General features: G+C 38.4%; 1 protein-coding gene across 3 annotated transcripts in view; it reads right to left on the reverse strand.

Moving 5' to 3' along the window:
• CHRNA5 (cholinergic receptor nicotinic alpha 5 subunit) overlaps window positions 1–24623 on the reverse strand; it is a 61642-nt gene that overhangs the window by 8958 nt on the left and 28061 nt on the right. Inside the window, exon 2 of one of the 3 annotated variants that reach the window (XM_067029427.1) lies at window positions 4173–4285. In XM_067029427.1, coding sequence (XP_066885528.1) covers window positions 4173–4285 — 113 coding nt within the window. Of the gene's footprint in view, window positions 1–4037; window positions 4286–24623 lie in introns of all 3 variants that reach the window. The other 2 variants (XM_059058162.2, XM_059058163.2) reach the window with 2 other exon arrangements.

A 24623-nucleotide genomic window follows, 5' to 3' on the forward strand; every position in this document is an offset into this window, starting at 1 on the left:
TGGAGCCAACTGAACCAGTAAAAGATCATCATGATCATCAACCACAAACGGACCTTGTGTAGGATACACTGCTCAGAGCACACAGACACACAGAAGCACGAGGCAATCCCTACAGTTGGGTAGAGAGGATGGGATATAAATAGCTTAGGTGACTGGAGTGTTTCCATTCCCTATCCCATCCGAACAACAGGTGAATGACCTAGGAGAAAGGAGGAGGCCAGAAGAAAGCACATCCCTAGGGACAAAGACAGCTGTTAGGTCCCTACATGGAAAGAATGGGTCCTAGGAAATACAGCATGGCCATCCCTCTTACACTGTGTCTTCCAATGAGCAATTTTCCTTGATTAAAACACTAGAGCTGGAAAGGACCTAGAGATTTTATCTACTGTAATCCCTTCATTTTGAAAATATGAAAACTGGCCCAGTGAGGCAACTTGCTTAAAATCAGACCACCAATTATTGGTAAAACCGATTCTAGAACTCAAAACTCCTAAATTTAAACACTATACCACCAGCTCTACTGTCCACCTCAAAGTCACACACCATCCAGAATAACTGCTGAGCCCTGTATTAGAATATGCCTTTCAGACAAAAGTTCTAACCAGAGGCATTAAAAATTAGGAAAGTTCTGGTAAACATATTACCTGTGATGCCACATGGCAGTAGGTCATCTTTGAGAATCTAATGAAAATTATAGACCTTTTCACCAGAAAAATGTGAACACACGTAGATTTTGTTCTGTGAGCTAGGACCTAGTCCATACTTAGTATCTTTAATAGTAACATAGATAAAAAGAAAAACCCATAAGTTCACAACTGGCCCCAAAGATGTGGGTTAGCCATTGCGTTAGGGGATACACCCTCTTTTAACCTCAAGTATCTCTTGAGCATCTATCACGTGTTCAACACAGTGACTAAGCCCGTGAGCCACAACTACTGAAGCCTGCGCTCTAGAGCCCGTGAGCCACAACTACTGAAGCCTGCGCTCCACAACAAGAGAAGCCACCACAATGAGAAGCCCGCGCACCACAATGAAGAGTAGCCCCCTCTCGCCGCAACTAGAAAAAGCCTGCGTGCAGTAACAAAGACCCAATGCAGCCAAAAATAAATTAATTAATTAATTGATTAATTTTTTTTAAAAAACCCAAACTGAGTGAAGACAAATGTATGATGACACTCAGGAGGAAACCACAGATAAAGAAATGTTAACTACTCATAAGCATAGCAGAAAAGTTTTAGGGGTAATAGGGTTTTTTTTAACCTGACCATAAAAATAAAATCAAAACAAGCCAACACTGACATTTTAAAAAGACAGAGCGAGAACACGTAGGAAATACGATAGGAATCTGAGGAAACTTCAAGGAAGAGCCACTAAACATGATCACCAGGTTGCGGAACAAAGACCTTAGTGATTAAATGGAACATAAACCCACTGAGAAGCAATTCAGTGAAGCTTCTATCAATGTCCAGGGCCTGTGACCCTCATCTTCCTTGACTCCAGTCCTCCTCCCCGCTCATTGTCACTGACCGTATATTTTCTGGGCTCTTCTCTCAAGAAGCAACCCTTCCTCAATGTCTCTGCTTGGCTAACCCTTGCTTCTACCACTTTCTATGAATGTTCTTCAAGGATCAGGCTCCTGCTCTCTCTGCTTTAAAACTGCATCAATTCAAAGTTTTCAACAATCACCCCCAGGCCAGCAATTCCAAACTGACATCCTCGGCCTCATCTCTCACCTCGGAGCCAGTCTTGACCTTCCAAGGGCCTCAGTGAACATTTTCTTTTGAATGTACCACAATGACCTCATACCAAAAGCAAACCCATCGTCTTCTCTGCCCTGCCCCCATAACAACCAATTTTCTCTTTCAAATTGGTTACCCTTCTAACCACCTAGGCTTCAAAATAAGACGCCTCCCTCCATATTCAGTGGTCAAGTCCTGGTCCTTCTCATATTTGGTCTAACTTGCCTCTCAAGTTTCTAATCTTGCACTCTTTGAAGCCACCTATTTAACTATCTTATTGATCCTCTTCAAGTACTGCTTTTACCATGTCTGTTACCCATCAGATCTCTCATTCACTCAGCATTTACTAACGTGCCAGACACCATGCTAGCCTCTGGGACAGACACAAAGACTTATAAAGCTCATTCTGCTTTGAGGCAGCCCTGCCAGCACATGAGTTCCAGTCAGTGTAACTGGAACAGAAGAGAGACTGTCTTAAAAAGTTTGGATTTCAGGGCTTCCCTGGTGGCGCAGTGGTTGAGAATCCGCCTGCTGATGCAGGGGACACGGGTTCGTGCCCCGGTCTGGGAGGATCCCGCATGCCGCGGAGCGGCTGGGCCCATGAGCCGTGGCCGCTGAGCCTGCGCGTCTGGAGCCTGTGCTTCGCAACGGGAGAGGCCACAACAGTGAGAGGCCCACGTATCGCAAAAAAAAAAAAAAAAAAAAAAAAAAAAAAAAAAAAAGTTTGGATTTCAGAGTCTGACAGATGAATTTGGCCTTGAAGGATAAATGGCTTGTGCTGAGAAGGAAAGTTCTCCAAACAGAAGCAATGGCAGGAGCAAAGGCACAGTGGCACACAGGCATCACTCCTCACCTCCTCCACCATCCAGTCAGACCATCGATCTAAACAGCCGAACAAAAAGGCTCAATATCGCTCATGTACCTGTGATTATACTGTTCCTTGTTATTAAAGTTCTTTCCTCTCTGCATGCCAGATCCTACACTAAGCACAAGCCCAGCTCAAGTGCCACTTCTTCTACCCAGGCTTCTTTGATAATCTCAATCAAGATCTGAAATCCCAGATCTCTGTGACATCACAATTTAGTACTGCAGCATTCTACACTTACTCCATTTACATGTTCACAGTCCCCACTAGAAAGAAAAGTTGAAAGCAAGCCCTACTAACTTACTTCCTACTTCCCTATGTTTAATTTATATTTAAAATCTTCCTGTATTGCCTAGCAAAGGATCAAGCACAGAGTTCATATTCACTAATCTTTCTGGAAGCAGTTAGGTTACATATATCAGTCAACAGACTTCAAAAATGTATATCCTTTGATTCATCACCTTTCTTAAGGAAAGGAGAAATTCAAACATTTATGTACAAATATTCATCATTGTCCTTTATAATAGGAAAAATTGGGAGCAAGCTTCTGCCAACAATAGGAGAATGTTTAAATAAATTATAAATGAAATATAGCCATTAAAAATTACATTTGAAGATTATGTAATAACATAAGAAAATGTTCATCATGTAACAATAGGGGAAAAAGCAGTAATCAAAATTATATCTAAAATAATATTTCAATTTTGTAACATATTCACAAAGAAAAAACTGGCAAGAAACACAACAAAATGTTACCAGTGGTCTTTTCTGGGTGGTAGAATTACAGTCAAGTTTTATTTTCTTATTTGTATTTTTTTGAACTTTCTAAACTCTTTCTAAAAATCATGCATTGCTTCTCTAATCAGAAAATAAAGGCACACCTATAAATGTTATCTATATCCATACATACATACACACACATATTTGACTATTCTGGGAACACAACAGGGAAACAATTATTGATTGACATGATCAAAAAAAGAAGAAACTAGTTTAAAAATTAGCGTGAACCTTTTAGTTTAAAATAGAAATAATCTCTTGACAAAAAGAACGAGTTACGATGGGGAATTTACTACCTGGTAAATGTCACATGGAAAAACCTAAGAAATGTTTTAAGTGTGATACTGAGGCAATGATCTGTTGAGATCCCCTTTCAGTCCTAAAAATCTACAACTCTAACTCTTGGGTTTTATCTTTTAAAAGTTTTGACTTTTTTGTCATATTTTTTAATACATTTAAGGAGAAACTTCCATATAAAGGGTTTAATATCTTTGAATTTATTTAAAAATAGACCTATTTTAATTACCAAATGAGATAAAATGATTTCTAAACTACACAAGATTATATAAACATACAGTATTCTTATGTCTGTGGTGTAATAATTGTTTTTCCCTGGTGAGTTCCTGGAGGAAAAGGACTCTATGTTCATTCACCTTTGTAATCTTTGCAGCTGAGCACCGTGCCTGGGCACACAATACGCTCTCCATAGACCTGTGTGAAATTGAATATGGAATGATATGCACACCTACCACATCCACTAATTGAGATATTGCAAGGCCAAACTTTACTTTTATTTTGTCATTCAGGTGTTCCACTGGACGAACCCATCTCTCGTAGTCTTGAAATAAATCCTTAAACAAACTATCTTCATGTTTGGCAACAAAGGATGGTTCAGCTAATCCTGTATAACAAATTTTTAAAAGTTAGTGGATTGGCTTCTCTCCCATCAAATACCTCTACTTTAAAAAAGTTTTGCATTACTAATGAACCAAAGTATTATTTAGGCTATTGTCAAAGGCGATTTTAAAATGAAGGAGATTTTTAAATGTTTGTGATCAATAAGGGACACTGGTTCAGATATATTTCTTAGTTAAATCAGATTATTCACATGGAAATATGCTGAATTCTGAAAGAAGCACTCCGTACTTAACAGAGTAATTTAAAATCTAAGTAACAAAAGCTTTTAAATTACCAGGGCTAGGGGGGTTGCTTGTCATAAAATTCCAAACCTAGAAAACAGATATATTAAAGTTTATTGATCAACTATAAATGTAAAATAAACATGCTTTAACTTACATGCTTTTACTATACAAATATATAAATATTGAACAAATTAGTCAGATTTGTCATACATTTGTTTGCTATACATTTGTATACAATTACCTTAGGGCCTAAGACTTAAAAAAAAAAAAAGATAAAATTTAAAAAGTTTTAGATTCCATAAGCCAAAACCTGGTGAGATTTATGGATCTAACTATAAACAGTTATGTTTACACTTCTAATAAGCTTAAGTAAGCCTCTTTAAAGAAATGAATTTTCAGTGTTTTATGGACACTGGAGTCTCTATTAAGGAAATGTGGAATGTGTGAAATTCAAGGATGACATTTACTCAAGACTCATGATTTTACAGAAGAAAAAACATTTATTTAAAACAAAATGTAACTGGCTTGTTTATCATAAAGTATATACATAGGCATTTAGAGTAGCTAGTGTTGGCCTTTCTCTAACCTAAAAGAAATGATTTAACAGAAAATTAGCACTTTCACAAAATCTTTTTGTTGTGATAGACCATGTTTTCTATTTGGAGCTATTAAAAACTATCTGGTTACTCTAGCTAGAGGAAACCCATTCCCTGATTTTCTTTCACTGCTTATTTCTTCATTAACAGAGCAGCTTATTCCTCAAAGTTAATGTCTTGCTTCCCTGGGCAATTTAAGATATTTGATTTAATATATAAATATCATAGAGTTTGTGCCATGCCTCGGTAAAAGCCTCCTTATGCTGAAATGTGCAGCACTGGAGATATTTCAATTCAATTAGATTATACACTAGAGAGGCATTCTTTTTAATGTTCAAAAGCTGTTAATTTCAGACATTCAAGTTAAAATAGCATTATTGAACCATTTCTCCAATTCTGATCCTATTTTTAAATGGAAACAACAAAAGTTTAAGGTTGTTTAAAAGACAGAGATAACAAAATGTTTTCTAACAGAATCTAAGGAAACTGTGCCTTAGGGAAAAAAATACTAACTTGAGTTGCCACCTCAAATTTTGTTTGAAAGAAAGTAGACAGGGTATAAATAAATAAAATGATAAATTTATCCTAACATTCTACTAAATGAGAATGCTTAAGATACTTCCTTGTGAATACCTTCTTAGTACCTCCAATACTAGAAATACCATTTTCTTAGCACTTTACAGAAATGCCAGGTGCAAAGGTCAGTGGTATTTTAGCACAAAACCTTAATGGTGCACTAAGATTCTACTTAGAGGTCATGTTTCTTTAGCTGGTTCTAAATGTTTTAAGTTTATACTGCTCATAAACCTCAAAATATTAAGAGGGAGATGATCCAATACATTCCCTCACTTCACAAATGAGGATATATGACCACAAAGGCCAGTGCTACAGAGCTCATCAGTGGCAGAGCTCTGAAGGCCTCCCCTCTACCTTTTGCTCTTTCCACCCTAACATTTTCCACCTTGTGACAACTTTTTAAAAGAGCTTAATATCACATGCCGAGACCTCAAGCCCACACCAGTGTTTGTTCATTCATTCATTCAACAAACATTTAACAGAATGTGCCTTGTATCAGGCACCATGCCAAATGCTGGAAATACACTGGTAATCAAAGACAGCATCCACATTTACAGCCCAGTAGTAAGGACTGGCTCCGAAAATGTGATACTGTATATAAGCTAAATTCTATAGAAACTGAATCAAACTAAAAAATTATTTTTAAAAAGTTGTTATGAGGACTTCCCTGGTGGTGCAGTGGTTAAGAATCCGCCTGACAATTCAGGGGACACAGGTTGGGGCCCTGGTCCAAGAAGATCCCACGTGCCATGGAGCAACTAAGCCTGTGTGCCACAACTACTGAGTCTGCACTCTAGAGTCCACTCTAGAGCCCACAACTACTGAGCTCGTGTGCCACAACTACTGAAGCGCACATGCCTAGAGCCCGTACTCTGCAACAAGAGAAGCCACCACAATAAGAAGCCCGTGCACCACAACGAAGAGTAGCCCCTGCTCACCGCAACTAGAGAAAGCCCGCGCACAGCAGTGAAGACCCAATGCAGCCAAAAATAAATAAATTTATATATATATATATATAAGTTGTTGTGAATAGTTAACGTGTGCTATCCTACTCAAAATAAATACTTTAAATCAATCACTTTCAACCTAGGTTCCTTGGAATCCAGGGCCACTTATATTATACTGTTCTCATTTATATCATACTGTTTTGCATTATTTTTCAATTATGTCACATAGTCTTGGGTCATCAAAGAAACCAATATCCTGGAACATAGGAATCATTTCTTTAGTTTGGCATTGCTAAAGTATAATACTTAGTATTGATCACAGTAGTTACTTAAAAGTAGTTTTTCTTCCCTCACTACTTAAAGAGGGAATAAGGGGAGACTGGTTCAAGATGGCAGAGTAGAAGGACGTGCTCACTCCCTACTGTGGGAGCACCAGAATCACAACTAACTGCTGAACAATCATCAACAGGAAGACACTGGAACTCACCAAAAAAGATACCACGTCCAAAGACAAAGGAGAAGCCACAATGAGATGGTAGGAGGGGTGCAATCACAAAATCAAATCCCATAACTGCTGGGTGGGTGACTCACAAAATAGAGAACACATACACCACAGAAGTCCACCCACTGGAGTGAAGGTTCTGAGCCCCATGTCAGGCTTCCCAACCTGGAGGTCCAGCAATGGGAGGAGGAATTCCTAGAAAATCAGAATTTGAAGGCTAGCAAGATTTGATTGCAGGACTTCAACAGGACTGAGGGAAACAGAGACGCCCCTCTGGGAGGGCACACACAAAGTAGTGTGCACATCGGGACCCAGGGGAAGGAGTAGTGACCCCATAGGAGACTGAACCAGACCTACCTGCTAGTGTTGGAGGGTCTCTTGCAGAGGAAGGGGGTGTCTGTGGCTCACCATGAGAACAAGGACACTGGCACCATAAGTTCTGGGAAATACTCCTTGGCATGAGCCCTCCCAAGGTCTGCAATTAGCCCCACCAAAGAGCCTGGGTAGGCTCCAGTTTTGGGTCGCCTCAGGCCAAACAACCAACAGGGATGAAACCCAGCCCCACCCATCAACAGTCAAGCAAATTAAAGTTTTACTGAGCTCTGCCCACCAAAGCAAAAGCCAGCTCTACCCACTACCAGTCCCTCCCATCAAAAAACTTGCACAAGCCTCTTAGATTGCCTCATCCACCAGAGGGCAGACAGCAGAAGCAAGAAGAACAACAATCCCATAGCCTGTGGAACAAAAACCACATTCACAGAAAAACAGACAAGATGAAAGCGCAGATGGCTATGTACCAGATGAAGGAACAAGACAAAACCCCAGAAAAACAACTAAATGAAGTGGAGATAGGCAACCTTCAAGAAAAAGAATTCAGAATAATGATAGTGAAGATGATCCAGGATCTTGGAAATAGAATGGAGGCAAATATCGAGAAGATGCAAGAAATGTTGAACAAAGACCTAGAAGGATTAAAGAACAAACAAACAGAGACGAACAATACAATAACTAAAATGAAAAATACACTAGAAGGAATCAATAGCAGAATAACTGAGGCAGAATAATGGATAAGTGACCTGGAAGACAGAACGGTGGAATTCACTGCTGAGGAACAGACCAAAAAAAAAAAAAAGAATGAAAAGAAAGGAGGACAGCCTAAGAGACCTCTGGGACAACATTAAATGCAACAACATTCGCATTATAGGGGTTCCAGAAGGAGAAGAGAGAAAGGACTCAAGAAAATATTTGAAGAGATTATAGTTGACAATTTCCCTAACAAGGGGAAGGAAATATCCACCTAAGTCCAGGAAGTGCAGAGAGTCCCATACAGGATAAACCCAAGGATAAACATGCCAAGACACATACTAATCAAATTGGCAAAAATTAAAGACAAAGAAAAACTACTGAAAGCAGCAAGGGAAAAATGACAAATAATATGCAAGGGAACTCGCATAAGGTTAACAGCTGATTTCTCAGCAGAAACTCTACAAGCCAAAAGGGAGTGGCATGATATACTTAAAGTGATGAAAGGGAAGAACCTACAACCAAGATTACTCAACCAAGAAAGGATCTCATTCAGATTCAATGCAGAAATCAAAAGCTTTACAGACAAGCAAAAGCTAAGAGAATTCAGCACCACCAAAACTCTACAACAAATGCTAAAGGAACTTCTCTAAGTGGGAAACAAAAGAGAAGAAAAGGACCTACAAAAACCAACCCAGAACAATTAAGAAAATGGTAATAGGAACATATATATATATATATATATATATATATATATATATATATATATATATATATATATATATATATATCGATAATTACCTTAAACGTGAATGGATTAAATGCTCCAACCAAATGACACAGGCTTGCTGAATGGATACAAAAACAACACCCATATATATGTTATCTACAAGAGACCCACTTCAGACCTAGGGACACATACAGACTAAAATGAAGGGATGGAAAAAGATATTCCATGCCAATGGAAATCAAAAGAAAGCTGGAGTAACTATACTCATATCAGATAAAATACACTTTAAAATAAAGAATGTTACAAGAGACAAGGAAGGACACTAAATAATGATTAAGGGAACACTCCAAGAAGAAGGTATAACAATTATAAATATATATGCACCCAACATAGGAGCACCTCAATACATAAGGGAAGTACTAACAGCAATAAAAGAGGAAATCGACAGTAACACAATAATAGTGTGGGACTTTAACACCTCACTTACACCAATGCACAGATCATCCATACAGAAAATGAATAAGGAAACACAAGCTTTAAATGACACAACAGACAAGATAGGTATAATTGATATTTATAGGACACTGCATCGAAAAAGAGCAGATTACACATTCTTCTCAAGTGCACACAGAACATTCTCTAGGATAGATCACATCTTGGGTCACAAATCAAGCCTTAGTGAATTTGAGAAAATTGAAATCATATCAAGCAACTTTTCTGACCACAATGCTATGAGATTAGAAATCAATTACAAGGAAAAAAACATAAAAAACAGAAACACATGGAGGCTAAACTATACGTTACTAAATAACCAAGAGATCACTGAAAAAATCAAAGTGGAAATAAAAAAAACCTAGAGACAAATGACAATGAAAACACGAAGATCCAAAACCTATGGGATGCAGCAAAAGCAGTTCTAAGAAGGAAGTTTATAGCAGTACAACCCTACCTCAAGAAACAAAAAACATCTCAAATAAACAATCTAACCTTACACCTAAAGGAAATAGAGAAAGAAGAACAAACAAAACCGGAAGTTAGTAGAAGGAAAGAAACCATAAAGATCAGAGCAGAGGGCTTCCATGGTGGCGCAGAGGTTGAGAGTCTGCCTGCCGATGCAGGGCACACGGATTCATGCCCCGGTCCGGGAATATCCCACATGCTGTGGAGCGGTTAAGCCCGTGAGCCATGCCCACTGAGCCTGTGCATCCGGAGCCTGTGGCCACAACAGGAGAGGACACAACAGTGAGAGGCCCACGTATCGAAAAAAAAAAATGATCAGTGCAGAAATAAATGAAATAGAAACAAAGAAAACAGTAGCAAAGATCAATAAAACTAAAAGCTGGTTCTTTGAGAAGATAAACAAAACTGATAAACCATTAGCCAGACTCATCAAGAAAAGAGGGAGAGGACCCAAATCAATAAAATTAGAAATGAAAAAGGAGAAGTTACAACAGACACCACAGAAATACAAAGCATCCTAAGAGACTACTACAAGCAACTCTATGCCAATAAAATGGACAACCTGGAAGAAATGGACAAATTCTTAGAAAGATATAACCTTCCAAGACTGAACCAGAAAGAAATAGAAAATATGAATAGACCAATCACAAGTAATGAAATTGAAACTGTGATTAAAAATCTTCCAACAGGGCTTCCCTGGTGGTGCAGTGGTTGAGAGTCCACCTGCTGATGCAGGGGACACGGGTTCGTACCCCGGTCTCGGAGGATCCCACATGTTGAGGAGCTGCTGGGCCCGTGAGCCATGGCCGCTGAGCCTGCGCGTCTGGAGCCTGTGCTCCGCAACGGGAGAGGCCACAACACTGAGAGGCCCGCGCACCGAAAAAAAAAAAAAAATCTTCCAACAAAGAAAAGTCCAGGACCAGATGGCTTCACAGGTGAATTCTACCAAACATTTAGAGAAGAGCTAACACCCATACTTCTCAAACTCTTCCAAAACATCGCAGAGGAAGGAACACTCCCAAACTCATTCTCTGAGGCCACCATCACCCTGATACCAAAACCAGACAAAGATACTACCAAAAAAGAAAAGTACAGACCAATATCACTGATGAATACAGATGCAAAAATCCTCAACAAAATACTAGCAAAAAGAATTCAACAACACATTAAAAGGTTCATATACCATGATCAAGTGGGATTTATCCCAGGAATGCAAGGATTCTTCAATATATGCAAATCAATCAATGTGATACACCATATTAACAAACTGAAGAATAAAAATCATATGATCATCTCAATAGATGCAGAAAAAGCTTTTGATAAAATTCAACACCCATTTATGATAAAAACTCTCCAGAAAGTGGGCATAGAGGGAACCTACCTCAACATAATAAATGTCATATATGACAAACCCACAGCAAACATCATTCTCAACGGTGAAAAACTGAAAGCATTTCCTCTAAGATCAGGAACGAGACAAGGATGTCCACTCTCACCACTATTATTCAACATAGTTTTGGAAGTCTTAGCCATGGCAATCAGAGAAGAAAAAGAAATAAAAGGAATACAAATTGGAAAAGAAGAAGTAAAACTGTCACTGTTTGCAGATGACATGATGCTATACACAGAGAATCCTAAAAATGCCACCAGAAAACTACTAGAGATAATCAATGAATTTGGTAAAGTTGCAGGATACAAAATTAATGCATAGAAATCCTCTTGCATTCCTATACACTAATGATGAAAAATCTGAAAGAGAAATTAAGGAAACACTCCCATTTACTACTGCAACAAAAAGAATAAAATACCTAGGAAAAAACCTACCTAGGGAGACAAAAGACCTGTATGCAGAAAACTATAAGACACTGATGAAAAAAATTAAAGATGATACAAACAGATGGACAGATATACCATGTTCTTGGATTCGAAGAATCAATAATGTGAAAATAACTATACTACCCAAAGCAATCTACAGATTCAATGCAATCCCTATCAAATTACCAATGGCATTTTTTACAGAACTAGAACAAAAAACCTTAAAATTTGTATGGAGACACAAAAGACCCCAAATAGCCAAAGTGGTCTTGAGGGAAAAAACAGAGCTGGAGGAATCAGACTCCCTGATTTCAGACTATACTACAAAGCTACAGTAATGAAGACAATATGGTACTGGCACAAAAACAGAAACATAGATCAATGGAACAAGATAGAAAGCCCAGAGATAAACCCACGCAACTATGGTCAACTAATCTATGACAAAGGAGGCAAGGATATACAATGTAGAAAAGAAAGTCTCTTCAATAAGTGTTGCTGGGAAAACTGGAAAGCTACATGTAAAAGAATGAAATTAGAATACTCCCTAACACCATACACAAAAATAAACTCAAAATGGATTAGAGACCTAAATGTAAGAGTGGACACTATAAAACACTAAGAGGAAAACATAGGAAGAACACTCTATGACATAAATGACAGCAAGATCTTTTTTGATCCACCTCCTAGAATAATGGAAATAAAAACAAAAATAAACAAGTGGGACCTAATGAAACTTAAAAGCTTTTGCACAGCAAAGCAAACTACAAACAAGATGAAAAGACAACCCTCAGAATGGGAGAAAATATTTGAAAACAAATCAATGGACAAAGGATTAATCTCCAAAATATATAAACAGCTCATACAGCTCCATATTAAAAAAATAAACAACCCAATTGAAAAACGGGCAGAAGACCTAAATAGACATTTCTCCAAAGAAATGTCTTGGCCATACACATGGCCAAGAAGCACATGAAAAGCTGCTCAACATCACTAATTATTAGAGAAATGCAAATCAAAACTACAATGAGGTATCATCTCACACCAGTTAGAATGGGCATCATCAGAAAATCTACAAACAACAAATGCTGGAGAGGGTGTGGAGAAAAGGGAACCCTCTTGCACTGTTGGCGGGAATGTAAATTGGTACAGCCACTATGGAGAACAGTATGGAGGTTCCCTAAAAAACTGAAAATAGAATTACCATATGATCCAGCAATCCCACTACAGGGCATATTACCAGAAAAAACCATAATTCAAAAAGACAAATGCACCCCAATGTTCATTGCAGCACCACTTACAATAGCCAAGACATGGAAGCAACCTAAATGCCCATCGACAGACGAACGGTTAAAGAAGATGTGGTACATATATACAATGGAATATTGCTCAGCCATAAAAAGGAACGAAACTGAGTCATTTGTAGAGCCGTGGATGGATCTAGAGAATGTCATGCGGACTCAAGTAAGTCAGAAGAGAAAAACAAATATTGTATATTAACACATGTATGTGGAACCTAGAAAAATGGTACAGATGAACCGGTTTGCAGGGCAGAAATTGAGACACAGATGTAGTGAACAAATGTATGGACACCATGCAGGGAAAGTGGTGGTGGGGGCGTGGTGGTGTGATGAATTGGGATATTGGTATTGACATATATACACTAATATGTATAAAATGGATAACTAATAAGAACCTATTGTATAAAAAAATAAATTAAATAAAATTTTTTTTAAAAAAGAGGGAACCACGAGAAAGTCTTTGCAAACCATACATCTGATAAGGGACTTGCATAATAAAAGCCCCAACAACCTAATCAACCCAATTTAGAAGTAGGTAAGTTATCTAAAAGAAAGGCCAACAAGTACATGAAAAGATGTTCAAAACTTTTAGCCATCAGGAAGATGCAAATCAAAACCATGAGATACCGCATCATACCCACTAAGATGGCTATAATAAATAACACAGATAATAATGAGTGTTGGTAAAAATATGGAGAAATTGGGACCCTCATACACTGCTAGTGGGGATGTAAAATGGTACTGTTGCTTTGGAAAACAGTCTGGCAGTTCCTAAGAAGTTAAAGGGTGACCACAGACCTAGCAATTCCACTCCTAGGTATATACTCACGAGAAATGAAAAACTTGTATATGAATGTTCATAGCAGCATTATTCATAATAGCCAAAAAGTAGAAACAACGCAAATGCCCAGCAAATAATAAATGGATAAAACAAAGTATATCTAATGGAATATTATTTGGACATAAAAATTAGTGAATTATTAATGCATGCTAGAACCTAGATGAACCTTGAAAACATATGCTTATAAAAGAAGCCTGTCACAAAAGACCACATATTACATGATTCCATTTACATGAAATATCCAGAATAGGCAAATCTATAGAAACAGAAAGCAGATTTTTGATGGCCTAGAGAGGGGGTGCTTTGGGGGGGATATGAAAATGTCCTAAAATCAACTGTGGTGATGGCTGCATGTGAATATAGTAAAATCCACTGAATTATACACTTTAAATAGATGAATTATATGGTATGTGAATTGTATCTCAATAAAGCTGTTATTAAAAGAGAACCTCTTGGGAGAGGAGAGAAGATGGCGGAAGACTAAGACGCGGAGATCACCTTCCTCTCCACAGATACATCAGAAATACACCTACATGTGAAACTGCTCCTATAGAACACCCACTGAACGCTGGCAGAAGACCTCAGACCTTCCAAAAGGCAAGAAACTCCCCACGTACCTGGGTAGAGCAAAAGAAAAAAGAATAAACAGAGACAAAAGAATAGGGACGGGACCTGCACCAGTGGGAGGGAGCCGTGAAGGAGGAAAGGTTTCCACACACTAGGAAGTCCCTTCACGGGCGTAGACTGCGGGTGGCAGAGGGGGGAAGCCTGGGAGCCACAGAGGAGAGCGCAGCAACAGGGGTGTGGAGGGCAAAGTGGAGAGATTCCCACACAGAGGATTGGTGCCGACCAGCACTCACCAGACCGAGAGCCTTGTCTGCTCACCCGCTGGGGTGGGGGGGAGCTGGGAGCTGGGGCTCGGGCTTCGGTTGGAAGCCAGGAGAGGACTGGGGTTGGCAGCGTGAACACAGCCTGAAGGGGGCTACAGCGCCACAGCTAGCCGGGAGGGAGTCCGGGAGAAGTCTGGAGCTGCCAAAGAGGCAAGAGACCTTTTCTTCCCTCTTTGCTTCCTGGGACGTGAGGAGAGGGGATTTAAAGCGCTGCTTAAAGGAGCTCCAGAGATGGGTGCGGGCCGCGGCTATCAGCGCGGACACCAGAGACGGGCATGAGACGCTAAGGATGCTGCTGCCGCCACCAAGAACCCTGTGTGCGAGAACAGGTCACTCTCCACACCTCCCCTCCCGGGAGCCTGTGCAGCCCGCCACTGCCAGGGTCCCGTGATCCAGGGACAACTCCCCCGGGAGAACGCACAGCGCGTCTCAGGCTAGTGCAACGTCCCGCTGGCCTCTGCCGCCACAGGCTTGCCCCGCACTCCGTGCCCCTCCCTCCCTCCCTCCGGCCTGAGCGAGCCAGAGCCCCCAAATCAGCTGCTCCTTTAACCCCGTCCTGTCTGAGTGAAGAGCAGATGCCCTCAGGCGACCTACGCACAGAGGCGGGGCCAAGTCCAAAGCTGAACCCCAGGAGCTGTGCTAACAAAGAAGAGAGGGGGAAATTTCTCCCAGCAGCCTCAGAAGCAGCGGATTAAATCTCCACAATCAACTTGAAGTGCCCTGCATCTGTGGAATACCTGAATAGACAGCGAATCATCCCAAGTTGAGGAGGTGGACTTTGGGAGCAAGATATATTATTATTTTCCTCTTTTTCTCTTTTTGTGAGTGTGTATATGTGTGCTGCTGTGTGAGATTTTGTTTGTATAGCTCTGCTTTCAACATTTGTCCTAGGGTTCTGACCAACCCATTTTGGTTTTTTTTTTTTTTTTTTTTACTTTAAAAAATTTTTCTTCTAAATAACTATTTTTTATTTTAATAACTTTATTTTATCTTCTTTCTTTCTTCCTTCCTTCCTTCCTCCCTCCCTTTATTCCTCCCTTCCTTCCTCCCTTCCTTCCTTCTTTCCTTCCTTTCTCCTTTCTTCCTTTCTTTCCTTCCTTTCTATTTTTTCTCCCTTTTCTTCTGAGCCGTGTGGATTAAAGGCTCTTGGTTCTCCAGCCAGGCATCAGAGCTGTGTCTCTGAGGTGTCAGAACCAACTTCAGGACACTGGTCCACAAGAGACCTCCCAGCCCCAGGTAATATCAAGCAGCAAAAATCTCCCAGAGATCTCCATCTCAACACCAAGATTCAGCTTCACTCAATGACCAGCAAGCTACAGTGCTGGACACCCTATGCCCAACAACTAGCAAGATAGCACTACAGCCCCATCCATTAGCAGAGAGGCTGCCTAAAATCATAATAACGCTACAGACACCCCAAAACACACCACCAGACGTGGACCTGCCCACCAGAAAAACAAGATCCAACCTCATCCACCAGAACACAGGCACTAGTCCCCCCAACCAGGAAACCTACTCAACCCATGAACCAACCTTAGCCACTGGGGACAGACACCAAAAACAACGGGAACTACGAATCTGCAGCCTGCAAAAAGGAGACCCCAAACACAGTAAGCAAAATGAAAAGACAGAAAAACTCACAGCAGATGAAAGAGCAAGGTAAAAACCCAACAGACCTAACAAATGAAGAGGAAATAGGCAGTCTACCTAAAAAAGAATTCAGAATGATAGTAAAGATGATCCAAAATCTTGGAAATAGAATAGACAAAATGCAAGAAACATTTAACAAGGACCTAGAAGAAATAAAGAGGAAGCAAGCAACGATGAGCAAAACAATAAATGAAATTAAAAATACTATAGATGGGATCAATAGCAGAATAACTGAGGCAGAAGAACGGATAAGTGACCTGAAAGATAAAATAGTGGAAATAACTACTGCAGAGCAGAAGAAAGAAAAAAGAATGAAAAGAGTTGAAGAAAGTCTCAGAGACTTCTGGGACAACATTAAACGCATCAACATTCGAATTATAGGGGTCCCAGAAGAAGAAGAGAAAAAGAGAGGGACTGAGAAAATATTTGAAGAGATTATAGTTGAAAACTTCCCTAATATGGGAAAGGAAATAGTCAATCAAGTCCAGGAAGCACAGAGAGTCCCACAAAGGATAAATCCAAGGGGAAACACGCCAAGACACATATTAATCAAACTGTCAAAAATTAAATACAAAACATATTAAAAGCAGCAAGGGAAAAACAACAAATAACACACAAGGGAATCCCCATAAGGTTAACAGCTGATCTTTCAGCAGAAACTCTGCAGGCCAGAAGGGAGTGGCAGGACATTTTTTAAATGATGAAGGAGAAAAACCTACAACCAAGATTACTCTACCCAGCAAGGATCTCATTCAGATTTGATGGAGAAATTAAAACCTTCACAGACAAGCAAAAGCTGAGAGAGTTCAGCACCACCAAACCAGCTTTACAACAAATGCTAAAGGAACTTCTCTAGGCAAGAAACACAAGAGAAACAAAAGACCTACAAGAACAAACTCAAAACAATTAAGTAAATGGTAATAGGAACATACATATCGATAATTACCTTAAATGGATTAAATGCTCTCACCAAAAGACACAGACTGGCTGAATGGATACAAAAACAAGACCCATATATATGCTGCCTACAAGAGACCCACTTCAGACCTAGGGACACATACAGACTGAGAGTGAGGGGATGAAAAAAGATATTCCATGCAAATGGAAACCAGAAGAAAGCTGGAATAGCAATTCTCATATCAGACAAAATAGACTTTAAAATAAAGACTATTACAAGAGACAAAGAAGGACACTACATAATGATCAAGGGATCGATCCATGAAGAAGATATAACAATTGTAAATATTTATGCATGCAACATAGGAGCACCTCAATACATAAGGCAAATACTAACAGCCATAAAAGGGGAAATCAACAGTAACACAATCATAGTAGGGGATTTTAACACCCCACTTTCACCAATGGACAGATCATCTAAAATGAAAATAAATGAGGAAACACAAATTTTAAATGATACATTAAACAAGATGGAGTTAATTGATATTTATAGGACACTCCATCCAAAAACAACAGAATAACATTTTTCTCAAGTGCTCATGGAAAATTCTCCAGCATAGATCATATCTGGGGTCACAAATCTAGCCTTGGTAAATTTAAGAAAATTGAAATCATATCACGTATCTTTTCCAACCACAGTGCTATGAGACTAGATATCAATTACAGGAAAAGATCTGTAAAAAATACAAACACATAAAGACTAAACAATAAACTACTTAATAACGAAGTGATCACTGGAGAAACCAAAGAGGAAATCAGAAAATACTTAGAAACAAATGACAATGGAGACACAACGACCCAAAACCTATGGGATGCAGCAAAAGCAGTTCTAAGAGGGAAGTTTATGGCAATACAATCCTACCTTCAGAAACATCTCGAATAAACAACCTAACTTTGCACTTAAAGCAATTAGAGAAAGAAGAACAAAAAACCCCCAAATTTAGCAGAAGGAAAGAAATCATAAAGATCAGATCAGAAATAAATGAAAAGGAAATGAAGGAAACAATAGCAAAGATCAATAAAAGTAAAAGCTGGTTCTTTGAGAAGATAAATAAAATTGATAAACCATTAGCCAGATTCATCAAGAAAAAAAGGGAGAAGAATCAAATCAATAGAATTAGAAATGAAAAAGGAAGACGTAACAACTGACACTGCAGAAATACAAAAGATTATTAGAGATTACTACAAGCAACTGTATGCCAATAAAATGGACAACCTGGAAGAAAGGGACAAATTCTTAGAAAAGCACAACCTGCCAAGACGGAACCAGGAAGAAATAGAAAATATGAACAGACCAATCACAAGCACTGAAATTGAAACTGTGATTTAAAATCTTGCAACAAACAAATGCCCAGGACCAGATGGCCTCACAGGCAAATTCTATCAAACATTTAGAGAATAGCTAACACCTATCCTTCTCAAACTCTTCCAAAAGATAGCAGAGGGAGGAACACTCCCAAACTCATTCTATGAGGCCACCATCACCCTGATACCAAAACCAGACAAAGACGTCACAAAGAAAGAAAACTACAGGCCAATATCACTGATGAACATAGATGCAAAACTCCTCAACAAAATACTAGCAAACAGAATCCAACAGCACATTAAAAGGATCATACACCATGATCAAGTGGGGTTTATTCCAGGAATGCAAGGATTCTTCAATATACACAAATCAATCAACATGATACACCACATCAACAAACTGAAGGAGAAAAACCATATGATCATCTCAATACATGCATAGAAAGCTTTTGACAAAATTCAACACCCATTTATGATAAAAACCCTGCAGAAAGTAGGCATAGAGGGAACTTTCCTCAACATAATAAAGGCCATATAGGACAAACCCACAGCCAGCATCATTCTCAAGGGTGAAAAACTGAAACCATTTCCACTAAGATCAGGAACAAGACAAGGTTGCCCACTCTCACCACTATTATTCAAAATAGTTTTGGAAGTCTTAGCCACAGCAATCAGAGAAGAAAAAGAAATAAAAGGAATCCAAATCGGAAAAGAAGAAGTAAAGCTGTCACTGTTTGCAGATGACATGATACTATACATAGAGAATCCTAAGGATGCTACCAGAAAACTACTAGAGCTAATCAATGAATTTGGTAAAGTAGCAGGATACAAAATTAATGCACAGAAATCTCTGGCATTCTTATACACTAATGATAAAAAATCTGAGAGTGAAATTAAGAAAACACTCCCATTTACCATTGCAACAAAAAGAATAAAATATCTGGGAAAAAACCTACCTAAGGAGACAAAAGACCTGTATGCAGAAAATTATAAGACACTGATGAAAGAAATTAAAGATGATACAAATAGATGGAGAAATATACCATGTTCCTGGATTGGAAGAATCAACATTGTGAAAATGACTCTACTACCCAAAGCTATTTACAGATTCAATGCAATCCCTATCAAACTACCACTGGCATTTTTTACAGAACTAGAAAAAAATTTTCACAATTTGTATGGAAACACAAAGGACCCCGAATAGCCAAAGCAATCTTGAGAACGAAAAATGGAGCTGGAGGAATATCCTCCCTGACTTCAGACTATACTACAAAGCTACAGTAATGAAGACAGTATTGTACTGGCACAAAAACAGAAATATAGATCAATTGAACAGGGTAGAAAGCCCAGAGATAAACCCACACACATATGGTCACCTTATCTTTGATAAAGGAGGGAAGAATATACAGTGGAGAAAAGACAGCCTCTTCAATAAGTGGTGCTGGGAAAATTGGACAGGTACATGTAAAAGTATGAAATTAGAACACTCCCTAACACCATACACAAAAATAAACTCAAAATGGGTTAAAGACCTACATGTAAGGCCAGACACTATCAAACTCTTAGAGGAAAACATAGGCAGAACACTCTATGACATAAATCACAGCAAGATCCTTTTTGACCCATCTCCTAGAGAAATGGAAATAAAAACAGAAATAAACAAATGGGATCTAATGAAACTTAAAAGCTTTTGCACAGCAAAGGATACCATAAACAAGACCAAATGACAACCCTCAGAATGGGAGAAAATAGTTGCAAATGAAGCAACTGACAAAGGATTAATATCCAAAATTTATAAGCAAATCATGCAGCTCAATAACAAAAAAACAAACAACCCAATCCAAAAATGGGCAGAAGACCTAAATGGACATTTCTCCAAAGAAGATATAGATTACCACCAAACACATGAAAGAATGCTCAACATCATTAATCATTAGAGAAATGCAAATCAAAACTACAATGAGATATCACCTCACACCAGTCAGAATGGCCATCATCAAAAAATCTAGAAACAATAAATGCTGGAGAGGGTGTGGAGAAAAGGGAACCCTCTTGCACTGCTGGTGGGAATGTAAATTGATACAGCCACTATGGAGAACAGTATGGAGGTTCCTTAAAAAACTACAAATAGAACTATCATACGACCCAGCAGTCCCACTACTGGGCATATACCCTGAGAAAACCATAATTCAAAAAGAGTCATGTACCAAAATGTTCATTGCAGCTCTATTTACAATAGCCAGGACATGGAAGCAACCTAAGTGTCCATCAACAGATGAATGGATAAAGAAGATGTGGCACATATATACAATGGAATATTACTCAGCCATAAAAAGAAATGAAACTGAGTTATTTATAATGTGGTGGATGGACCTGGAGTCTGTCATACAGAGTGAAGTAAGTCAGAAGGAGAAAAACAAATACCATATGCTAACACATATATATGGACTCTAAGGGAAAAAAAATGTCATGAAGAGATTAGTGGTAGGACGGGAATAAAACACAGACTTACTGGAGCCTGGACTTATGGATATGGGGAAGGGGAAGGGTAAACTGACGAAGTGAGAGAGTGGCATGGACATATATACACTACCAAACGTAGGGTGGATAGCTAGTGCGAAGCAGCTGCATGGCACAGGGAGATCAGCTAGGTGGTTTGTGACCACCTAGAGGGGTGGGATAGGGAGGGTGGGAGGGAGGGAGACACAAGAGGGAAGAGATATGGGAACATATGTATATGTATAACTGATTCACTTTGATGTAAAGCAGAAACTAACACCATTGTAAAGCAATTATACCCCAATAAAGATGTTTAAAAAAATAATAAAAGAGAACTTCTTACGACTACCTAATGACTGAGAAATAGATGTACAAATACAGTAGTAAATCAGAATTGAGAAAATATAACAAACAGTATAGGTATAACCTTCAGAAAAGCTATTTGAACAATTATCCCATAAGTTTTCTTAATAAACATAAAACTGAATGTGCAATGCCACTGCATTTATTTTCCTTTTTTCTTCTTGATGTTTTATAACTTTCCCAGGAATAGTCTATTTTTTAAAAATTAAGACTTTGTTCCTCCCAACAAACAAAAGTCCAGGACTTCACTGGTGAATTCTACCAAACATTTAAAGAATGAATACCCGTCTTTCTCAAACGCTTCCAAAATATAGGAAGGAACACTTCCAAACTCATTTTACAAGGCAAACACTACCATGATACCAAAATCAGACAAGGATGCCACAAGAAAAGAAAATAACAGACTAATATCCCCGATGAACATAGATGCAAAAATCCTCAACAAGATATTAGCAAACCAAATTTAACAATACATTTAAACAATCATACACTATGGTCGAGCGGGATTTGTTCAAGGGATGCAAGGATGATTCAATATCCAGAAGTCAATCAGTGTGATACACATTAACAAAATGAAGGATAAAAATCATATGCTTGACACAGATGTAGAGAACAAACGTATGGACATCAAGAGGGGAAAGCAGGGTGTTGGGGGGTGATGGTGGGATGAATTGGGAGATTGGGATTGACATATATACACTAATATGTATAAAATAGATAACTAATAAGAACCTGCTGAATAAAAATATCAAATTAAATTAAATTCAAGAAAATCATATGGTCATCTCAATAGATGCAGAAAAGCATTTGACAAAATTCGGCATCCATTTATGATTAAAAACTCTCAACAAAGCGGATATAGAGGGTACATACCTCAACATAAGAAAGGCCATATACAACAAGTCCATAGGTTACATCATACTCAGTGGTGAAAAGCTGAAAGCTTTTCTTCTAAGATCAGGAACAAGACAAGGATGCCCATTCTCACCACTTTTATTCAACATAGTATTGGAAATCCTAGCAAGAGCAATTAAGCAAGAAAAAGAGATAAAAGGCATCCAAATAGGAGAGGAAGAAGTAAAACTGTCAATATTTGCAGATGACATGATATTATACAGAGAGAAATCCCTAAAGACTCCATCAAATAACTTTTAGAATAAAGGAATTCAGTTGAAAGTTACAGGATACAAAATGAATATACAAAAATCTGTTGCTTTTGTATACACTAATAACAAACTATCAGAAAGAGAAGTTAAGAAAACAATCTCATTTACAGTTGCATCAAAAAGAAAAAGATACCTAGGAATAAATTTAACCAAGGAGGTGACAAACCTGTAGAATGAAAGCTGTAAGACATTGATGAAAGAAATTGAAGAAGACACAAATAAAGGAAGAGGTATACTATGCTCATGGATTAGAAGAATTAGTATTGTTAAAATGTCCACACTGCCCAAAGCCATGTACAGATTCAATAAAATCTCTATCAAAATTCCAATGGCATTTTTCACAGAAATAGAAAACACAATCCTAAAATTTGTATGGAAACACCAAAGACTCCAAATAGCCAAAACAATCTTGAGAAAGAACAAAGCTGATGGGATCACGTTCCCTGATTTCAAACTACATTACAAAGCTATAGCAATCAAAACAGTATGGTATTGTCATACAAACAGACACATAGATCAGTGGAACAGAATAGAGATCCCACAAATAAACCAACACATATATGGTCAACTGATTTATGATAAAGGAGCCAAGAATATACAATGGGTTATAAAATGAATAAGTCACAGGGATGTAATATGCTGCACAGGGAACACAGTCAATACCTTTATATGGTGTGTAATCTATAAAAATATTGAATCAGTACATTGTACACCTGAAACTAATATAATATTGTAAGTCAACTATACTTCTATTTTTAAAATGTATATAGATAGATATACACACTGGGGAAAGGACAGCCTCTTCAATAAATGGTCCTGGGGAAACTGGACAGACATATGCAAAAGAAAGAAACTGGACCACTATCTTATACCATACACAAAAATTAACGCAAAATGGATTAAAGACTTGAACATAAGGCCTGAAACCATAAAACTAGAGGAAAACATAGGCAGTAAGCTCCTTGACATTGGTCTTGGTGATGATTCTTTGGATTTGACACCAAAAGCAAAGCCAACAAAAGCAAAAATAAACAAGTGGAACTACATCAAACTAAAAAGCTTCCACATAGCAAAGAAAACTACCAACAAAATGAAAAGGCAACCTACAGAATGGGAGAAATTATTTGCAAATCATATATCTGATAAGGGGTTAATATCCAAAATATATAAAGAATACATACAATTCAATGGCAAAAAAACCCCCCAAACAATCTAATTAAAAAATGGGCAGAGGATCTGAATAAACATTTTTACAAAGAAGACATACAGCTGGCCAATCAGTACATGAAAAAGTATTGAGAAGCACTGGTGAGGATGTAGAGAAAAGGGAACCCTTGTGCACTATTGGTGGGAATGTAAATCAGTACAGCCATTACGGAAAACAGTATGGATGTTCCTCAAAATATTAAAAATATAACTATCATGTGATCCAGCAATTCTACTTCAGGGGCTTTACCCAAGGAAAACAAAAACACTAACTCAAAAAGATACATGTAACCCATGTTCATTGTAGCATTACTTACAATAGCCAAGATATGGAAACAACCTCAGTGTCCACCAATGGATGAATAAAGAAAGTGTGATACACACACACACACACACACACACACACACACACACACACACACACACAATGGAATGTTATTCAACCATCAAAAAGAAGGAAATCCTGCCATTTGCGACAACATGGATGGATCTTGAGGGCACTATGCTAAGTGAAATAAGTCAGACAGAGAAAGACAAATACTATATGATCTCACTTATATGTGGAACCTTTAAAAACAAAAATAGGAAAAACAAAAGAAAAACCCAGCTCAGATACAGAGGAACAGGGAGTGTGGGGTGGGAGAAATGGGTGAAGGGGCTCAAAAGGTAAAAAATTCCCATTATAAAATAAGTCATGGGGATGTAATGTACAGTATGGTGACTGTAGTTAATAAAACCATGTTACATATTTGAAAGTTGCTAAGAGAGTGAAT

Source organism: Kogia breviceps, chromosome 3 (assembly GCF_026419965.1).
Source record: "Kogia breviceps isolate mKogBre1 chromosome 3, mKogBre1 haplotype 1, whole genome shotgun sequence".
Classification (NCBI taxonomy): Eukaryota; Metazoa; Chordata; class Mammalia; order Artiodactyla; family Physeteridae; genus Kogia; species Kogia breviceps.